This window comes from Phalacrocorax aristotelis, chromosome 21 (assembly GCF_949628215.1).
Source record: "Phalacrocorax aristotelis chromosome 21, bGulAri2.1, whole genome shotgun sequence".
NCBI lineage: Eukaryota > Metazoa > Chordata > Aves > Suliformes > Phalacrocoracidae > Phalacrocorax > Phalacrocorax aristotelis.
The window spans coordinates 4,261,608-4,281,888 of NC_134296.1; the positions used below are offsets into that span (position 1 = coordinate 4,261,608).

Here is a 20,281-nt window from a genome sequence, read left to right on the forward strand (position 1 = left end):
GCTCCAGCCAGTGAAGGGTGCAGCCTGGAGACTATGGCACTGCTGAGGTTGGTTGGGTCACCCGGGTGCAGGCAGAGCAGCAACCTGGCCCAGGCAGATCTAACATGCTCTGGTTATTCTCTGTTTCCCGTTAGGTGGCTGCACTCGACCTGGACAATGTTTACATGAAGTACATGCTGCTGGTGGTGGCCCTGGTCATGGTGGGGCATTTAGTGGTACGACGCTTCTTCAGGCCCTGACTGACATGGGGGCAGAGGCTGGGGGCGGTCTGGCCAAGCTCTCTCTCAAATCTCTGCCCTGCATTGACATCTCCCAAGAGAGAGGGGGATTCAAGGAACCTCTGAGAGAGAGAGCAGCTTGGACCTGTGACCCTCCCACTACCAGGGTCTCTGCCATCTGTGGATACACCACCAGGAGCTATGGAGAGAAGTGGGGTGGGTGGGGGGCGGGGGAAGGTTCAACTTTGCTCTCTGTTTTATGCCTTGCTTAGCTGCTGAGGACAGAGCATCACTGTGATCCTAGCACTCCTAGCATGCGGCAGTGAGACAGAACAGGCTCCTCTGGAGTCATGAGTCTGAAGGAACAATTGCCTTGGTGTAATAATGCCAGTGTGCGCGAGCACACGGGGCTTGTCCGCTCCTTGGGGCAGGTGCAGAGCTCCCCTTTTGCTAATGGCTCTAGCCTAGACCTTGCCTGCATTTGAAGAGGGATTGCAGCCTTGGTTGCTGCAATTGTCTGTAAGTCACTGGAGGGGCAAGCCAGCATTGGAAAGCCCAAGGTGGGGCTTGCTTTCACCTTCCCTCTGTTCCTGAGCACGAGCCCTTGAGCCTTCTCTTTCCTTTTAACAAGCATCCCTACCCCTTTTTTAAAGAAACACACTGACTACCTGTCCTCTGACAGTCAATGGTAACACCTGGCAGTGCTGGCAGGCAGGTTTTCCCTGCTGCAGCCTGAACCTGGAGACCTGCACCTCCCCCCTGGCTGATGCAGGTGCTGGGGTGCAGCCTCACAGCCCTCCGTGAGCTCAAAGGCTGCATGCCAGCAGACCTAGGAAGCACCAGCGGCTTTCCAAACACTAAAAAGCTGTGGGGTGACTGATGGTCAGTGTAGGCAGCCCGCCTGCCAGCCTTCCCTCCAGTTCTGCTGGGGGCTTCCATTCAGTAGACTTGGATGCTGGCAAATGAGCAGCCCAGGCGAGACCAGTTGTTCTCCCTTGCTCTCGGTGGGAGGCACTGGAGTTGCATCCCGTTCCTGCATCAGCTCCTTACCTTCCGAGCTCAGCTGGGCAGGATGGTGCAGACATGCCCTGGTTAAGCCCAGGGCTACAGTGTTTTATGGCTGCCCAGACAGCAGGGCCAGCCTCTTCTGGGCACAGTGTCTTTAGGAACTGACGTGACCTCATTCCATTTGTGACTAATGCTCCACTCTCCCATCCCAAATCTTTGTGATTTTTGCAAAACGGGGAGAGTCCCAGTGTGGACTGCATGGTTTAGCTCTGTTGTTCTTACTCCAGGTGACTGTAAGGCTTGAAACTGTGACTGGCCCTGTCTGAGCCAAACTCACCCTATTCCAGCATTACCCATCTCAGGTGCACCAGCCAGGGGGGTGGAGCCAAGGGACCTTGGGGGTAGGAAATGAGCAGTGGTCCTATGTCTGGGCTCCTCTCCTAATGCAGACAGCCCTTCTAGGCTGGAACCTGGGACAATGGGAGTAGCAAAACCGTAGCCCCTAAGGAGTCTGAGCCCCCCACCCTCTGGGGCCTTTGCACGATGGCTGAAACAGGGAACTTGCCTGGTATTGCTACTGCAGAACAGGTGGGTGACCACAACTGGCAGTGCTCGGACTCGTCTCTGTGGCACGAGGATCACTTGCAGCCCTGCCTGGTGTCACCTTCTGCAGTGACCACCATGAGAGCCCAAGGAGGGTCAGAGTGATCTTGAGATCAGCCCATCCATAACAAAGACCCACTGAAACAAAGGTGTTCCTGACAGACATCTGTCTAACCTATTTTTAAAACCCTCCAGTATTGCCTCCCCATATCACTGATTCCTACCTTAATCTTTACATTCAGATAGATTTTTTGCTCAATGTCTATCCCTTGCTGCAGTTTAAGCTTGTTATTACATGTCCTGTCCAAGCACAGAGACAGGACACATTACAAGCTTTCTCCCTGCAGCTGCAGAGGCTTAGCAGGACCAGCCATAATTTTATAACATTTACGCCCCTCATGTCCCCGCCTCTTGACATAGGAATAGCGAACCTTTCAGCCTGTTTCCATATCAGGGTCTTCCTGTGCCTACCATTTTGACCCCGACTCTTTCTGCAGTATCCTTTTCCCTGGTGGAATGCCCTGGATTGCGCTTATAGAAAGGCATTAAAATATTTGTGATAATATTCCTCTTCTATATATCTCTGATTTGGTTGCTTTATTTGTTTTATATGTGCTGAGCAGCACCAACCTCCAGTGTATTGTCTACGCTCAGGTTTTGTGGCCACGCTGACTCTCTCTGAGCAGCTGGATGCCCACCTAGTTCATCTGTCCCTTTGCAAGTGCATTTCTTTGCATTTATCCACACACAACTTCATTTACCATCGTGCCAGCTGCTCACCCATCTCGAGCAGATCTTGAGATTTCCTCAAGATCTCAAGACTGTTCTCTGGTGTGAAGCAGTCTAACCAACTTAGTATCATCTGCAGTTTCCCATCCCCACACCTCACCTTCTTCTCTGGGTGAAAACACCACCAGATGGAGCCTTTTTGCCACGATGAAAATAAACTACTAATTGTTATTTTCCTTTTCTCCTAATCAGCCACATTATTGACGTGTCACCATCCTCTAGGCCAGTTCTCTGGTTTGGTTGTGTCTCCAGCAGGACTTTTTCAGAGAACCTTGGAAAGAAAAGAGTATATCAGCTTTTATTCACTACTTCACTGACACACTCCAAGAACTCTAACAGATTGGAGAGAGCTTTTGCTTGCATGGAAAGCCATGCTGCTTGTAATTTATTCTCAGCTTCCAGATAAGGTGTTTCACCTTGCAAACCAAATTCAGCTGTAAGGCCAGCAGACTTTAAATAAAGACCATTTTTCAGCTATATGGTAGATGACCAAGCCTTAGCAATGCCTGCGATACCAGGACAGAGAAGTTTTAAAATAGGTGCTGTAGTAATGGGAAGTTTCCATTTTATCTGTTTTCTCAGGGGATTTGTAGGGAAGATTGTCTCAGGATATCAGCATATTTTCTCCCTCTGTCACTGGTTACCAAGTGGAAAAAAGCTTGAACTGGGACAGTGAATGGGTGACTGGTCTGTAGTACTGTGTCCTGTCACTGGATGGCAACAGCATTGCAGGCACAGCCACCTGGGTGCTGCTCCGAGGGCAGAGGGGCCGAGCTCCCACCGAAGGGGAAAACCCCCCTTCCAGGTCCCCCTCTTTGTCCAGGTGACCTCGGTATCCATCAGCTGTGGTCCGCACACCCAGAGCCGTGGTGTGCACCACGCTCTGACCCATAGCAAAGGCAGGCATCACTGGTTTGTACTGGGCTGCTGTTGGGGAAAGTGTAAGTGCTTTAGGGGGGCAGAAACAGGCTAAAGCAGGGTTGGATTTGCTGGGCTCAAAGCAGACCAAGATGAGGAGGCTTGGCCGTCCCCAGAAGCTCTTTGTAGGGTTGGTGGGCCCTCTCTAGAGAGCTGCAGCAGGTATCTACCTCGAAGCCCCACTCGGCAGAGTTTGGGCAGGGGGCCTGGACAAGGTACACAGGCCACCTTGACTATATGCAGAAGGCTTTTTGCTCTGGGACTGGCAGTGCCAGGAGCCATTAATAATAATAAAAAGTACATCTCTGCTATAGAAGTAAGAGCTCTAAATAAAACTATGTTCTTAGAATACCCCAAACTTGCTCACAGGGCTGAATCAGCCAGTTTATTCTGCAGGGTTAAAGCCCTGATCAACTACATTATTTTTTAACCAGTGTAAACTTTGTTTAACCACCCACCCAGTCACATACTGGACCTTGTACCAAAGCAAGCTCACCTAACGCACTGAACGGCAGGCTCCCCCTGCTGCCACCTTCCTGGCCACCATGGTGCTACTGGGGATGACTGCCCCCAGGGCTTTGGCTTCTTTCCCCGGAGAGCAAGGGAAACCGAGGTGGGAAGCCCTCAATGGGAAAGTGAGGGTAGAAGATGAGGAGAAGGCTCTGCCATGGCTGTTCACAGGAGAGGATTGTTCACTGAACCGTTTGGGTTGGAAGGAAAGTGTCACTCCCGCTCAAAGCAGGGCTACCTAAATCACTGCAGGGTTTGGCAGACAGCTGCTGAGGAAGGATGCCATTTTTCTAACGCCAGAGATGCAAGCTGGGGTTGTATCTAAGGAAGGACCAGCTCTCGGTGATGCCTACAACTTAGCTGCACCTACTGGCAGCAGTGCCTGCCTGGTCTGCTCACGCCTCGACTGGGTAGGGAGAGGAACCAAGGAAAGGCTTATGCTATTCCCTTCTCCACCCAGCCCCTGGACCAACAGATGGGACGGTTTCAGCATCGCAGTGCTCAGTGAAGGCTGAGATGCACCCCAGAAGTAGCAAAGAGGGGCGCGAGCTGTACAGCAGCAGTGCCAGTCCCCAGGGCTGGAGGAGCCATAGGTGGATGCAAGGCAGGGCAGCTGATCGCAGCCCCGCTCGAGGCCACAAGCTCCGCACACTGGTTCCTCGTGTCTCTCTGCTGGCTCCCTACATAGCAAGGGGCGCAGAGAGGAAAGGGGGGGGTTCCTTTTGGTGAGGATTTCTTTGTGCGAATGGCTACCCCAGGAGAGGTGTTAAGGGGACACAGCACGGGGAGTTGTTCAGACAGAAGCGCTTGCGTTCGGGAGGGTGGGCAGAGGAATTTAAATCAGAGGGTTATAATGGGTGCATAGAAGAAGGGGGAGAGTCTGAAAGAAGAGTCTCATTTACTGACACTATCCAAGAGCACCTTTTACTCCCACCCTCTCCCAGCTCTTTCCCTCTGGGTGGGAAAATCTGCCTGAGCTATTAGTTTGCTTGTCAGAACCACCTCTCCCTTCTAGCCCTTCCTCGTGCTGCAAGCCTCTCCCTGAGCCACCCCTGCCAAACACCGGCTGCAGCAGGGTTCGGGCTGGCAGGGGCCAGCACTGCCCCAGAGAGACCAGTCTCTTCATGGTCAGGACTGGGGGCAGCCTTCTGTGAAGCTCTGTGTGATGGGTTTTACACATATACTTGAAACCACACTATTAATTCTGGTTCTTCCTTGCCTTTTTCACAGTATCAAAGCACATGGTGTTTTACACAGCTCCTTCCCCCATCCCTCCGGGAAGCCCCAGTCTCTCCCAGCACTGCAGGAAGGGGACGGGGTATATGACGGAGAATAAAGCATGTTTTGCACTGACTCTGGAGGGAAGGGACTGGTAAATACCTTTTCTTTCCAAGGGGAGGAGGAGAGGAAGACCACAGGTTGTCCCAGTAGCAGCAGGAAAATGGGGAATGGGGAAATGAGTTCTGTTTGCAGGGCAGCCTTTCCCCAGTGCAGGTCATCTTGAAATGGCAGGCAAAGGGTCTGCGTGGAACATGGTGGGTTGCTTTTACATGAAAAAATATTTCTTTCACATATATTCTTTTAAAAAATGATGTAATATATATGAAAATAAAAATGGTACATGCAGTGCAAACGCTTTTCCTGGCTGTGTTGAGGGTTTTTTTCCAGAAGCTGTACTCCTTTGCAGGGTGCTCTGGGTAGCTTTCGGGTGCCTTATAGGTTCCTCTGCACAAATTTGCACAAGCTACTTAGTCTCACTTGCCCCATTAGTTTAGGGATACCCAGCCTTCTTACACTTTTTCTCACATGAAGAGCTAGAGAGGGAGAGAAATTTGTTGCTGAAGCTTGCTTTGCCATCCCTGAGAAATAGTGCCTTTACAGCAGATGCTGCAGGGATGAAGAAGAGACTGCTGTGGTAATCTGTGGTCTGATCTGCTGCTCCACCTGCCCAGAAGTTAAGGATCTTATCTCTGATGTGTCCACACCTCCCTAGCAAGAAACAATAAGGATAGGAGATTGCAAAGGAAAAATCCATTACAGAGAAGTACAACAAGATTCTCATCTGCCATAAAACACTCCAGCAAATGAAAGGGAAATGTGTGTTCTTATCGGAAAAGCCCTGCGCACACAAGATGGGGACATGCTACCACTTCCCTGTATTGGGATGACAGCAATACCTCCTGCTAGCTAACAGCTCTAGCTGGCTGCAGAGAGAAGTCACATTGCTAAACGGAACTAGGGTTAGCACAAAGATGGGAAACCAGAGCTCCTGCAACAGCCGCTATCCTGGGCCACCTTTCCCAAATGCCAGCCCAGATCCCCAGGCTGCGCCACTTGCAGCTGCTCTCTTTTCACATGCCAAGACAGGACAAGCTTGTACCAAGCTGCCTTTTATTGTTCCCTTTCCTGCACTGCTCTCCTTTGCTCAGAGACAAACCTTGCTGCTCACCTGACTTTTCACCCCTTGCAGGGCCAGTCTGGATGCCAGCTTCCACCAGCCATTCCTTCTGGCACTGCCAGAGCTCCAGCAGCGTCTGTAATAGGCAGAGAAGAAGTTGATGTTAGGGGGACAGGATGCTTTAACACCACTGCAGGGTGGAGGGGAGGTGTGACAGCTGGGGCCTTGTGCCTTGTTAATGAGCACACGGCTCACTAATAAGCATGGATATACCCCACCTGTGCTAATGCCCCAGCCATCCCCACCTGCAGCCACTTCTGCTGATGCCTTCCCACCTCCAGCACTGCTCACTACAGCCCTCGCTTTTGGGGCTGGGAGGAAGCGTCCCTTGGAGCCCCGGTCTCCTGGTCACTGGTTGCGGTGGGAGACACTGAGCCCAGGGCAGCCCCCGTGACTGCGGTGGGGCAGGGGGGATGTTGTCTCCATCAGTCCTTGCTGATGAACATGGAGCATCCTTCCAGTTTCCCTGTCCCCACCCTCAATATATATCTGTTGTTCTGGCTGAGGAAAGGAGTGGGGTGGGCAGTGGCAGGGTTTATGGTTACTGTAGGACTTTGCAGTAACCATGAACAGAGGTGGCTTTACAACGGGGGTGGCTCTGCCTTGTCAGCCTGCCAGAAGAGCACAGCTGTCATCATTCAGCCAGCTTAGTGACAAATCCAAGCGGCTCCACAGCTCCCATCCGCTGCTCTGTCCCATCCCACGTCATTGCAAACGAGTCTGTCTATCCAGCAGAGCAACGACGGCCTCGTGCCATTACCCTTCACGCACCCTGGGTGCCTGGATTCACAGTTTCTACCTCTGAATGCCAGTCAGTTTAAATGAGGGAGGAGAGACAGAGGGCGGGATGCCTGCCAGGATGGTGTGGGACCAGAAGGTGCCGGAGGGGCTGAACCCAGGCCATGTCCATTTTCTGCAGAATTAATCCTGGGGAATGTGTATGAGACTGTCGGGAGAAGGAGAGGACATGAAGGCTCTGGTGATAAATTGCTGTAGGAAGAGTGGGGGCCCAGGCTTTCCACACAGTTTGCCAGTAGCAGATTAAGCATTGGAATCTAAATAAATATTTACCCTCTAGTTCCTGGTTTCTATAAATAGCCGTATGACACAGTTGCCCGTTGGTACTTTGGGATAGCTGCAGTGAGATTCGAGCAAGATGAGAGTACTCCCAGCCACGCAGTCTTGCGCATACCTGGCCGACCTAGCGCTCTGCACACAAAAACACACTGCTGAAGCTCTGTCCCTTGCTGTTGTTGCCTCTCTGTGCAAGCAAAGGTTAAACTTTTAACAAAAGATAAATGGCCCTAATTAAAGACCCAGCTGCTCCTGTAATCCACTTTGTGTCCTGCCCCAAAACCAGATCAAGCTCCTAATTAAATTACCAAAAAAAAAAAAATTAAGGCCACAATATTATTGAAGTACTTGCCTTTGGCCATTCAAACAGAATTGACCCTAAACCAGAATCCAAGATCTGGTAGCAATCTAGATCTGGTATTTGAGACAAGTACCTTATCTCTAAAACTGGGTCAAACTCTGAACCACCCGGAGTTTTGCAGAAATAAGGGTTTTTCTAGTGAATTTCCAGGACAGGAAATAAGAGTGGGCAGGAGCTGGGAAATCACACTTGTTTTTATCATCTTAATTTTTTAAATAAAAATCCTTCGCTCCCAGGCAGGTTTCCTTCATTTGGCATGTGTTTGAAGATTCTCAGCCCCTGGCTAAGATTCAGCACGCTGTCATTACAATGTCAGGGATACGCTTCCTCCCGAGGGCTCGTTCACATCCATTCACCTCACGCATCATTTCTACCACTGATATCTGGGATTCCACATGGGACCAGGCTGCGTTGACACCAATGAATTGAAGGAAACAGGCTTTTATCTTCCAGCTGGAAGGGGAACACGTGCAGCAGTGAAACCCTATGATTGACATGAACTGGCACTAGCACCTCTGACAGCAGCAGTGCCTTTGTGGCAGCGCTGTCAGAATAGGTTGCAGCAAACAGTTTACTAAGCCAGTGGGGTTTTTTTCCATCCTGTGAATTGGCAGCCAGACATGAGGTTTCTTCTCCAATTGATTCCTCATTCCCAGATCTCCCTGACTTTCCCTGAACAATCTCCATGAATCGTAGCGGTCTGGGCAAACTCAAGAGAAGACAACCCTGGAGGCACGTCTATCTGTTACACCATGGGATGAGGTGAGCTTGTTCCAGCAGACATGACCATTCTCATCCGTATGAATCTGGGCTCTGCTCTGCTTTCCTGGCAGTCATACAGCTTTCTGGATCAAAGCTGGAGTCTGTCCAGATATCAAGAGCTCTGGCAGAGCAATTTCATGTCTGCATTCAATATACTATTTAGACATAACCTTATCATCCGATGGCTGTGGGGAATACTGCAGTAGTTGATGCCCTTGGATGGATCACTGCTGTAAAAAGAAGAACCTCTTCTATTAAAGTTAGAAGACCTGATTCAGCACAAAGAAAGCAATAAAATCCATTTTCTACTTACACCAGTCATTGAAGGAAACCAAACCATAACACTGCCTTTACACAAGTCACATTTCTAATTCAGAACTCCCTCTCTCCAAAAATGCCCTCACATTTGCTTGAACCATGTCTCTGCCCATCAACGTGTTCACCAGAATAGTCCAGGGAAGGACTCTGGCATTTACCATGTGCTGATTGTGCTTCTCGGGGGGGATTTACACCCTTGATTTAGGTGGGGTTGTTGTACACTTACTCTGCAGAACCTGGGCCAAAGGTCAGAAAGCTGAAATTGGATGAGGTCTATATGGCTCAGATAACACCCTCTTTGAACTCTATGGCAACACACGAGATGTTTCACAACCATTTTTTTCCTTGTGATCTTCTTGCAAAAATCTGGCCAAACAATGGCAACAGATGTAATACCATGGCTCAGCTGCATTTCCTTAAAAATAAACCAATCCTACCATCAAGACACCAAGCAGCAAAGCTTTGCCAAGGCAGCAGGACAGCTTTCTAAGAAGAAATGAGTCATTTTTAGCAGCTGGCACATACCCATAAAGACAGAAAAATTCTGGCACTCTACAGCTTGTTCAGACTTCGAGCCTCGCCTTTAAAGCAATTCAGAGATGCTCGTTTTGTCGTTTGCAAGCAGCGTTACTCCCGCTGCACCCCCATCTTTGTCACTCCTCGACGCAGATGTTGTCAGGGGAAAGCGCGACTGCGCATCACTCCCAGCAGAAGCGTTGCCGGTGGGATGGTTGGGATGGTTGCTTCATCCCTTCTAGACTTTGCAGCTGGCAGATCCTCTGCTGTGAATGGAAAAAAACACACTTCTGCAGAGGCTTCTGCTGTGACCAGTTTGTGTGGGCCATCACGTCAGGGTTAAAGCCACCACAGTAAGAACCAACCCCAACTGCTGAGACCTCAAAAGCCACCAGAGAAGGGCACGAGGAACAGACACTGTGATCCGCTTGCTGTCTGTACCTGGAAGGTGCTTAGATGGGAAGCATCTGTACTCCTTCACAACCGGCTGCAGCCTTCTGGAAAGGGTGCTGCAAGAGGCAATATTCACTTTGCTCACACGTCTCTACATCTGGGAAAAAATTAAAGAAAAAAAGACAGCCTAGTAATGACTCACTAACAAAACACCAAACGGGGGTCCTAAACGAGAATAACACCAAGGGTAGAGCTGTTAACTCAAGAAAAGGATGCGCACTCCAGAACAAATAGATGAAACCCCCCACCTTTTGTCATATCTTCCAAATGTTGTGGTTTCTCTTCCTTTAAAAATATGTTTGTTTTCTGCAGAATCTTTACTGTGATTTTCCCTTTGCTAGGAATTCCCTCTGGGCCCTGTGTTCTTTCACCTTTTCACTTTCTGTTTCTGCTATGACTGAAGAAACATGGAAGAAAACCATAGTTTTTTCTCCTCACAAAAACTTCTCCAAGCATTGTTTTGATGCATTTTGACAGACTCATGGTTCTCAGAAAAAATATTTAGACCAAAAAGAAGCAGTCACTGCAGTTTTCCCTCCTAGTATAAAGGGCATTTCCATTAAAAGGACAACAAAAATATTTTGATACAAGTTTCTCAGCCAATTTAATCTTGGCCTGAACTGAAAAAATGTCAATAAATGCAGATTTAGAGATAATGTAACTTCCCAGGTCATGTGGAAGCCTTGAATTAATAAATTAGGGTGGAAAACTCCTTCTACTGAAAATCCAAGACAACCGGTCCCTTTCTTCTTCATAATCACCAGCAATAAAAGCCTTGCAGGCTGGCTAATGCCTTCCCTAATACCTAGACAAGGCTTGTTTCCAGGTTTTGTGCTTCCTGAGCAAGCCACGGCCTTGACAGACCCCCCCCAGGCCTGGAAGGGCCCTTGGGAAGGACCCTGATCTCTCGCTGCCAGCTCCGCAGTGCTGCATTAGCAGGGGGGAAGGTAAGTTACAAACCAGAGCCCGGCGGCTGAGTTAGCCGGGGTGTGCGCAGGACAGGGTTGGGCCATCCTCCTCCAGCAACGAGGGGCATCCAGTCTACAGGAGTTCACCATTCAGTGCCTGTTGCTGGCGCTTGTCTTAGTTCCCCAGTTCACTGCCTGAACCGCCCGGGCGGGGAATTATCTGAGAACTTTTCTTATAGTTGCAGAAAACACAGCTAAGGGTCCAGAGGTCATCTGCTGCTTTTTTAAGACCTCAGGTTGGTACGTGCTGCCCCTCTGTTTCTGGCTTTCCTCTGAAAGTACCAGCAGGAAAACCCTCTCCCCCTTTTTTTCGTAACTAGTGAACATTACACCCTTACTACAAAGCTTTGCCTGGCTGGAAATCTGCACCAGTGTAATTTAGGGCACATCAGCACATGAAAGTGAACTTGATTTAAGTGAGAGCATCACTTGAAACCACAATAGCTTTTCTCAATTAACTCTGCATGTAGGAAAGACCTTGAAACGCATTATAAACTGCTATATTAAGGCATTATAAAATCCTTTGTGAAGACTATTACTCTGGCTCACTTTGAACTTGATACCCCAATCTGACATTAATACAAAGGTTGCAATCATGACTTAGTAAGAATAACTAAGCAGCTGAGTTGTGATATCAATTAACCCACTGCAGCACAACACCCTGCCACTGACCCTGTACCATTTCTGCAGCTTCTTTTTTTTCCTGAAGCAAGGGCTGAGTCCTCTGAGACAAAAAGCTAGCCCTCTCCGCACATCCCCGAGCACCGCTCTCGCGCTGCCAGAAGCCCAGCACCCCATCACGTGCCATGCAATACGAGTGGATGGCATGGCACGGCGAGGTCAGGGATACCAGGGTTACGTGTGCTCTTGCTGATCTGACGGCTGCAGGTCAAAATCACTGCTACCAAGTACTCCAGTAAAGCAGGTATTGCTGGTCACGGTAGTTGAAGGCAAAATATTTTATGTCTCATTAGTGCCGGGCTGGGTGTGTGTATGTGGTTAATTAAAGAGGCTCAGCCAGAGGGTGGTAATTTGTTAAGCCGCATAACTTAATTGCTCGCAATCATCTGCCTATCCCCACACTAAGCTTCTCCTAACATGAAAGAAGGCGTTGAACTGTGTCCATTAAAATTTATTCTTTTGGCTACTGAGGTGCAACTTCTGTGTGCAGATAAGACCGAACCGTTCCCCTTACGGTTATCACAGGCGGGCAGCTCTGTACGCCAGCCCTCAGCGGCTCTGCTACTGACAAACAGCAGGCCTGTTGGAAGCCCCGGTACTCAAAATTTACCTCGAAACTCAGCCTGACCTTTCAGCTCACAGCTGGCCGCAAACAGAGCCCCGCGGGATGCAGAGACCCCAGCCGTGGGGGAGCCGGCCAGCCCCATGGGCGGCAGCAGGGAGCTGGGGCGCGCCTCGTCCTCCCTGCGGGCAGAGAGAAATCAAAGGCTGAGCCCTAAAATATTAACCAGCCTCTTCTGCTATTCACCTCACGTCAGAGTTGTTCCTGTGATTAGCTGTGATCAGCCAGGACCGAGGCAGGATCTTGTGCCTTACAGAAGAGCCAGTGCCCCTGCGCATCCAGAGCCAGCAGCGTCCTGCAGGCAGTACGTTTTAACACACTGAAAACTGGACTTCAATCCTAAGAAAGACCTTCTTTTAAAATTCCCTCTAGTGGAGACAGGGTGGAAATTCAAGCTGCAAGGTTCAGCTCACTGAGCAATCCACATCCACGTTTCGAGGGGCTGTGGGCTCTTGCCCTGGCCTGCTCGGGGCCACCTCAGCCCACATGGAAAAAAACCCCAAGTGTTAAGTTGGAAAATACTATATTATTTCATAGTATCCAGATTTTTTATTTCAACATAACCGAAACTTATAAAGACAAGGTTTTATTCATTAGAAATAAGACATGGGGATTTTTTAAAATGTCTTTTCATCCTGAAAAATGAAACATTTTATTTTGCAGTGTTAAGGCTGGCAGGTTAGAGTTGTTCGGAGGATGGTGGCTGCCAGGAAGGTTCCTCCCCAGCCACCGCCGCGTCATTTGCGGCAGCTCGGTGAGCACACTCATGCTCTCATCAGCGGCAGACAAACCAGGACGACTTTATTGCCGATGTAAATCAGAGAAGCTCTGGTGGCTTCTGAGGAGCGTTGGAGATTTATGCCAGGAGCTGACCTGGCACCTCTATTTTCTAAACTAGGGCAGATTGAAATATGCTGTTTTTCAATAATATATTCAGGCTAACAGGCCTTTTATATTTGGGCAATTAATCTTGCATAGACCGAGAACCTCTTGGGACAACGTGCAAAGGTTGCTAAGAAGAGGAAAACAAACACAGTTGTGTAACTCAGTTCTCCCATGTCTTTTCTTTCATGAAAACACACTGCAGTGATCTGAAACCCAGCAGTAATATTACTTTAATAATCAGAAGCATACCAAGACATAGTATAGAAATGATCTTACTAAGAGGTAGTATTACCTCACCTTGTATTACTGTAAAATGATTCAAACCAGAAATATTGAGACATAAATCTGTGGTAACAGAGGAAAACCAATACTGTGCGAGAGAAAGTCTTTCCGGTTTATTGCAGGGCTGTTCCCTCCCGCAGCACGCCTTCACGTACAGAAGCAGAGGCCTGGGGCGTGCACACACGCTTGTCTCGGAGTGCTCGTGCACGTGCTCGTACTATATTTAAGATCACTCCGGGTCCCAGTACTGATCCCTGGTCAGTGCCACTAGAGACTCTTCCCAAACCTGATCCTTGTCTTTCTGTGCCCCCTCCCGCCGCCTCTTCTGCCTACCCGCCCAGCAGCCCCGCTGCCACCCGCCAGCGTCTTCAGCTTCATCGTTGCCTGGTAAGCACCGTAGCAGATGCTATTCAGAAGTCCAGACCAGTGACAGGGGTACCACATCATCTTGCTTAGGAAGCAGGCATCTGCCCAGGCAATGGCATCCAGCCTGCTGTGATTCACTCCTGCCAAATCTGTCACATATTATCCCATTTTCCATGTACCTCCGTGTCTTCACTTCTCCCTTTCTTCGCTCTAAAGCTCAAGTAAGACTCACACATGAATTTTAGGCCTGTAATTGCCTCTGCTATTTTTTTCCTCTTTGCATTTCCTGTTCCCCAGTCATGCAGCATCAGCCCCAGCTTCCCAGATCTACCAAGATCCTTGTCATTTGACCCTTAGTTTTTAGTTCTTCCAGCATATTGGACTCCCAAAGGGCCTAGGAATACAACTGCTATACACCAAGCAAACCAGCAATCACGGTTTTGTGCTCAAGGCCAGGGAAGGAAATACTACCACCTACAGAACTGCCTGCTCTCTGACCAAGTTGCCAAAGCCTGGCGAAGGCAACGCCACCCACCATCCGCACGGCGACCGCTTCAGTGGAGAAGTGACTGACCGCAATGGAAACCATTCAGTCGCATATAGTAGCTGCATCGTTGGTGACAGAAGTTTCCAATCGCAAATAGCAACAGACTCAGAAAGGACATGCAGGTGGCTACTGCTTGATTAATGTGGGCTGCATCTGTTATTTCAAAGTGGCAATTACACTATATAAACACACCACTGCAACAGCAGGGCATTGATTTATGCTAGCTGAAAATCTGTCCCTTAACACTGGTTTTTTTTTTTCTTTCTTTCTCCTCCCACAAAAAAATAATTTCCTCTGAGCCCAATAAAACAGAAGATCTCAGTGGTTCTATGTTATAACAGTAATACCGCATTCTGCTAGGAACCAGCCATTCTGCCTCTGGCCATGAAATCCAGGTAATGACCCGTAACTGAAGTAAATTAGTGTTTAATTTCCCATCCCTTGCAGACAGCTTACTAATGGAAATTGATTTCTAGCTTTTTTCTTTTTCATTTAACATGCTTGTGTAATGTCTTTATTTTAGATTCAAGTGGTTTCCAGTGAATTTTAGCCAAAAGGCTAGTGTACAGGCGACCACCGAAAGCATCTGGTTAATCAACGTTGCGTTAAACGGTGCAGAGGGACCGGCGTGGCAGGGACATCCTTGTACACGCAGCAGGTTCCTTCTGCCCTGCGCTCACGCCCGTGGACACGCTCTGGGACAGATCCTCAGACAGACCAAATCAGCAGAGCTCACACCCGTGTAACACACACAGAAGTCCTACTCTTATGGACCTCATCCCTTGTGCACAAGCTCTTATACAATTACCACGTTCATTTGTACGTGACACGCTTTAATTTATACTTTGGCATGCCCAATGCGCTCCCCGACAGATAAAAGGGTGCTTCTCTGTCCCATGCAGCCACCCCCTGACCTACACACGAGATGCTTGTCCTCAGACCAAGCCAAGAGCCTCAGATGTCACAGCTCGGTGCTGTCTGGACCCAGAAGTCAGCCCTGCCTTCCACACCGTTGCTCAAGCACCACCAAATCCCCTGTAATTCTTGCCCAGATGTGGGCTCTCTTGTGTAATCTCATACAGCCACCGGCGCACGCACACACACACCCTTTTTCCTCCTATTTGGGTAAAACTCAGCCGACAATTTCTTCATTGTAGAGCAGCACCAGCCTTAGAGACAGAATCTGGCCTTGGATGTCCAACCCTTTTTCTTTGCAAGGGAGAGAAAGGCAGTAAGAGACGGTAAGGCTTTTACAACTCCTTCCCCATTAAGTTATAACAGCTGTGAGACAAAATAAGGTGTTATCAGTGTGATGTTATTTTCAATCCTCGGTTACTTCTGCGTCCATCAGGTTAGTCTGGTGACTACAAAGGAGTTGGGAGGAGGTAAAAATCTACTTTTCCCATTTTACTTTTCTGAAGTGCTGTGGAGAAACCAGAACGCAGCTGTTGCTGTTTTATACTTTAAAAGCAGGACTAACAGCTATTATTTTTCTCAGTGTTCGGTTGATTTTCTGGTTCCATAGACACTTTAATAGCACTATAAATTGTCTGGTAAAGGAACTGTTAGTTAGAGATGGTGTCTGGGCTATTTGTTCCTTATTGATGTATAAATTGGCTTGTACTGCTGGCATGCGTTTCTAAAGACGAATGCTTTGTAGCACGACGATAATAATAACAATTAGCGTAGGATGTAGGAAAGTGTTAATTATGAATTAAAATCCCAAGCAGAGATGCCTGCGTAGATCAGTTGTCTCCTCGTGCTCCCTGTTTCCCTGGGGAGTGCTCAGAGTGCCGGGGACATTTCCCCGGGTGAGGGAATTTTCCGTGCCTGCTTCCCTCTCCTCGCACGGCTAAAACCCGCTCTTTCCCAAGCGCGTTTGCCCAGGTGCATTTTGCGTTTCTGCCGACAGCACAAAACCGCTGTGCTCCTGGCGACTCCTATGTGTTATCCCCCATGAATGCTAACTGGGGTTCAGTTCCTTAATGGATCAAAAAGGTGAACACAGAGACCAAGGGAAGGAGGACAGAAGAGTGGCAGGTTCAGAGCTCTACAGAGAATAACGGCAAGGGAAGATACGGCACAGAGAATGAAATGCTAGGTGTTATTCTTACCACAGCTGTCCTGTGTGGGAGCATAACGTAATTACTAAAGTAAATGTTCCTTCCTTTTATGCAAGAGGAAGACCGTGAGCAAATTAAGAAACTACTCTTGTGCCTCAGCTTACCTGCTTACAGAGGTGAGAATCCACCGCTGCCTGCTCGGGCTGCAGGGAGGATTCAGCAAGGTTCACTGAGCACTTAAAATTTGCTGTAAGGATGTTGCCTTGTTATAGACCTCATTTAAAATATAAATCCATGGTGAAAAATTAGATGACGTCAGAATGGATGGGGTTTTCTGGGCCTGATCTGTCTGGGTTTTCATATTCAGAATATCATGCGGAGGAGAGATAACAGCTCTGCTGAGATGCGTAGTCTCCGTGAACGTACACTGAAGTCTGTGTGCTGTCTGATGGGCATTCGGAGGAGGAATGATAAAAGTAACTGCAGTCTTCTAAGAATATAACCACCCTAGCTGAACCCCGCCACACAAATATTGTAACAAGCCATGAAATAGCAGGGGGAGTCACCCTGGGTAGACCAAGGGATAAAATGTAACGATGAAATAAATAATTTCCCCAATTTCAGAGATGGGGAGATGGGTAGAGGGGAGCCAGCAGTGGAGCTGAATACAATATTCAATACTTACCCTCTGCCTTAGAGACTAAAGTGGAATATGGGCAATTAGTGAAAGAGCTTGAAAGATCAAAGTAGGAAAAAACGTCCTTTTAAGGTTATAATCAATTATTGTTTTTAACTTACAGCAGGCAAAAGGCTACTTCAAGCCACCGAGGAAGGATGTGGGCTCATGCTGTTGGTTTTACTGTCCTGCCTCATGTTGGAGGTTTGCTTGGCTGGTTCATTAATCGAAAAGGAACACCTGTTTGGTACGAGAAGCTGAAAAAACCTTCATGGTGTCCACCCCGCAAAATATTCCCTATTGCTTGGACTGTCCTGTATACTGGCATGGGGTAAGTTCTGCATACCGCTCCCTCTCTCGTCCTGCTATGTCTGATACACAGAGGAGCAGTCATTTCAAACCCTTTCCTTTGCTGTTGGGATAGCCCTTGCACCTGAATCAGCAGGGCACGTCAGCCTGAGCCAAATTCCGGGCTGGGTTCCTCAGATTCATGCTGCAGGCAATGCTTTTGGCCAGGGGGACAGCCCATGCTCACCTTTGTAAACACATCCTAAAAACAGCTGCTGCCCTGGGGAAGTCGTACAAGCCGTGCAGGTATGAGACAGGCGACGGGTTTGAGAGTAGTGAGGGACACGGATGCGGCCGTTGTGCAAATATGTCTGTCCTGCAAATCCCTGTCACAACAGGGATGTTGTACAGGAAAAGCCTTTGTCTGTATTAGGGATTTACTCACTGCAGAACACTAATGTGCTTCCCTCTTCACAGCTACGCCTCCTACCTGATCTGGAACGATCTGGGCGGCTGCAGCAGCAAAGCTATCATCCCGCTTGGCCTCTACGGGGCTCAGCTGGTCCTGAACTGGGCTTGGCCTCCCTTCTTCTTCGGTGCACGTAACCTGAAGATGGTAATGTATCTGGCCATCCATTCATCTGCTGGAGACTTGTTTGCCAGCATCCTTGCCACGTGGACTTTGGGGTTGTTTGGAGGTTTTCTAAATAGCATTATGCAATTGTAAAGACAGTTATAAGAAGAGCTTTTGCTCAGATGTAGTTCACACCGCACGTGGTTCTAGACAATGGTATCAGTCCCTTCCACCCCTCACCCTGCTCTTGCCATGCAGATAGCCGGCCCGACCAGAGCAGGGTGGGAGATCAGGGACTCAGTAGTCCAGCTGCTGCATCTCCTAGTTAAGGATTTGGGGTTACAGATAAGTCCTTCTGGGAGTCACACCCTGCTCCGGCAAGCGGCAAAGTTAGCATCCCTGGGGGGGCACATTAGCTGTGAGCGGCTTATCGAGCAAATAGAATGCACTGTGCAGTGTAGAGCCTGTTAAGGGGATATGCACGAAGGTAAGGCACGGCAGAGGTGGAACTGTGGTATATTCAAAAAGCACTTACCTGAGGTGCCAAGGCCCAGAGGTGGCGGAGGTGCAGGGTGGGACTTATGTCCCCATCTGAATTTTGTCACTCTGTGGATGAAACGTACATTGAGAAAGTTTGTTAAGTGGCAATAGCTATCGGTACTAACACAAGCGCGTTTCTGATCTCTCTGCATTGGCGTTATCAGCAGAAGGGGACACTGATCATCATAAACAGTGTGTTAATCTGCAGAACTCGATAATGAACAGAAAAAAATTAGCATTAGTCTCGGCTCCTGGTGTGGTACATTCAGATCTCACTGATTGGAGTTCAGAGCCAAGGTCCTGGGGTTTAGGATCAGTCTAGGTGATGTTTCAGTGCTAAACCTCCGCCATTCCTATTCCCTCCCACCACGTTTAGCAGGACAGTTTATAGTCATGCTGCGAGTTCCCAAGAGTGAGCACCAGAGTCATTGTCTTCTCTCTGCTCCAGGCACTGATTGCCATCCTGTGCTTGGACGGCCTGGTGATAGGCACGATGTGCTCCTGGTACCGCATTAACAAGATAGCAACGCTGCTGATGGTGCCTTACCTGGGCTGGCTGGCCATGGCAACTTGTCTCACAATCCACATCTGGAAGGACAACCCTGAGGAAAAACATGGAAAGAGAGAATAAGAGCAGGACAGAAATGAAGGCATTCGGTGAAACTAAACTATGCTGATGTGAACCAAGATCTAATAATCTGGGGGATTCATTTTGGGACAGGCATGAAAACATGCCTCATCCTCCCACCTTCGTCATGGTATGTAAAAGAAAGGTTTGCACCATGCACCCCTATGCTCCTTTAAAGTAACCGTGCATCCGTAACCTGGGAACTATTTTTCCCAGCACTCTTGAGTTTGGGGCTACAGCTGTATGGTGACCTTAATGCTATCAGGTCAAATTCCATTAGCCAAATTAGGATCTCGTGATACCAGCGTAACCCGGAGCATCAATCCCGGACACCCCTCAAAACTGCTACCATTTCCCCAGAGCACAGAACTTGTTCACACACGTGGTAAATCCCATCTCTTCTTCTGGGACCAAACAAAAATTCCCTTCACTCACGCACACCAATTTTTAAGAACTAACTTGATTTTTTTGCTATTTGTGCTGTTGCTTCATTTTCATGTATCACCTGGTTTGTGCTTTATACCATTAACTTTTTATCTGTCAGCTACTGAGCAAGGAGTAATCTGTCTTGTTCTGCTAGTGAAAGGAGACTGGGCACTTTGACTTCTATTTGTGGAGTATCACGCTTCTTGAGTTTCATGCTCCGAGATAAAGCAACAATGATTAGAATGCAAGTGCTTCTCCCAAGAGGAAATTTCTCTTTTCCGCCTCTGTGTGCTATTCCTCATCAGAAAAGAAAAACAAACATCAGTGCCTTTGAAAAAAAATATTTGAAATGTTGTTGGTTTGTTGGTTTGGTTTTTTCTCCTAAGTAGAGAAACACAAGAGCCTTTGTGAAATGTAAGAACTTGCTCACGCTGCCTTGAAGGTTGTAATGTGATTGGCAAAAAGCCCCATGTCAAGTCTGTCAGGTGCGGTACAGGTATCTCATCCCAGCGTCTTTCCATTCCTGAATGTTATTAATCAGGAAAAGTTAAACTACAAGTAGTTCCAGAGAAATGGGACCAAGCCACGGCAGAATCGGACACAAAAGGTGCATGAACTAGATCTTGTCCGTCCTTTATTCTGGCCCTTGCCTCTGATAGATCTGTCCCTTAGATGTTGCTGTACACAGAGAATATTTACAATTATTTTTTAATTGATAGAAGCAGTGTACATGAAGAAAAGTGGTAA

The 20,281-nt window shown here is 48.4% G+C and overlaps 2 protein-coding genes and 1 long non-coding RNA gene across 4 annotated transcripts in view; 2 read left to right on the forward strand and 1 right to left on the reverse strand.

Annotated features, from left to right (window-relative positions):
- The window catches only part of BAK1 (BCL2 antagonist/killer 1), a 19,354-nt gene extending 13,670 nt beyond the window's left edge, over nt 1-5,684 (forward strand). For both annotated transcript variants that reach the window (XM_075115460.1, XM_075115459.1), the window contains one exon: nt 135-5,684. In XM_075115460.1, coding sequence (XP_074971561.1) covers nt 135-239 — 105 coding nt within the window. In that variant the 3' untranslated portion in view covers nt 240-5,684. The remainder of the gene's footprint in view (nt 1-134) is intronic.
- LOC142067132 (uncharacterized) lies at nt 5,623-17,237 on the reverse strand. Its single transcript, XR_012663913.1, has 2 exons — nt 17,088-17,237; nt 5,623-16,969 (listed from the first exon to the last, which is right to left on the reverse strand). It is a non-coding gene; the product is annotated as an uncharacterized LOC142067132 (long non-coding RNA).
- The window catches only part of APOBEC2 (apolipoprotein B mRNA editing enzyme catalytic subunit 2), a 21,263-nt gene continuing 16,441 nt past the window's right edge, over nt 15,460-20,281 (forward strand). Inside the window, 3 exon segments of the mRNA XM_075115461.1 lie at nt 15,460-15,580; nt 17,203-17,409; nt 17,844-17,982. Of these exon segments, the coding sequence (XP_074971562.1) occupies nt 17,237-17,409; nt 17,844-17,982 (312 nt within the window). The 5' untranslated portion in view covers nt 15,460-15,580; nt 17,203-17,236.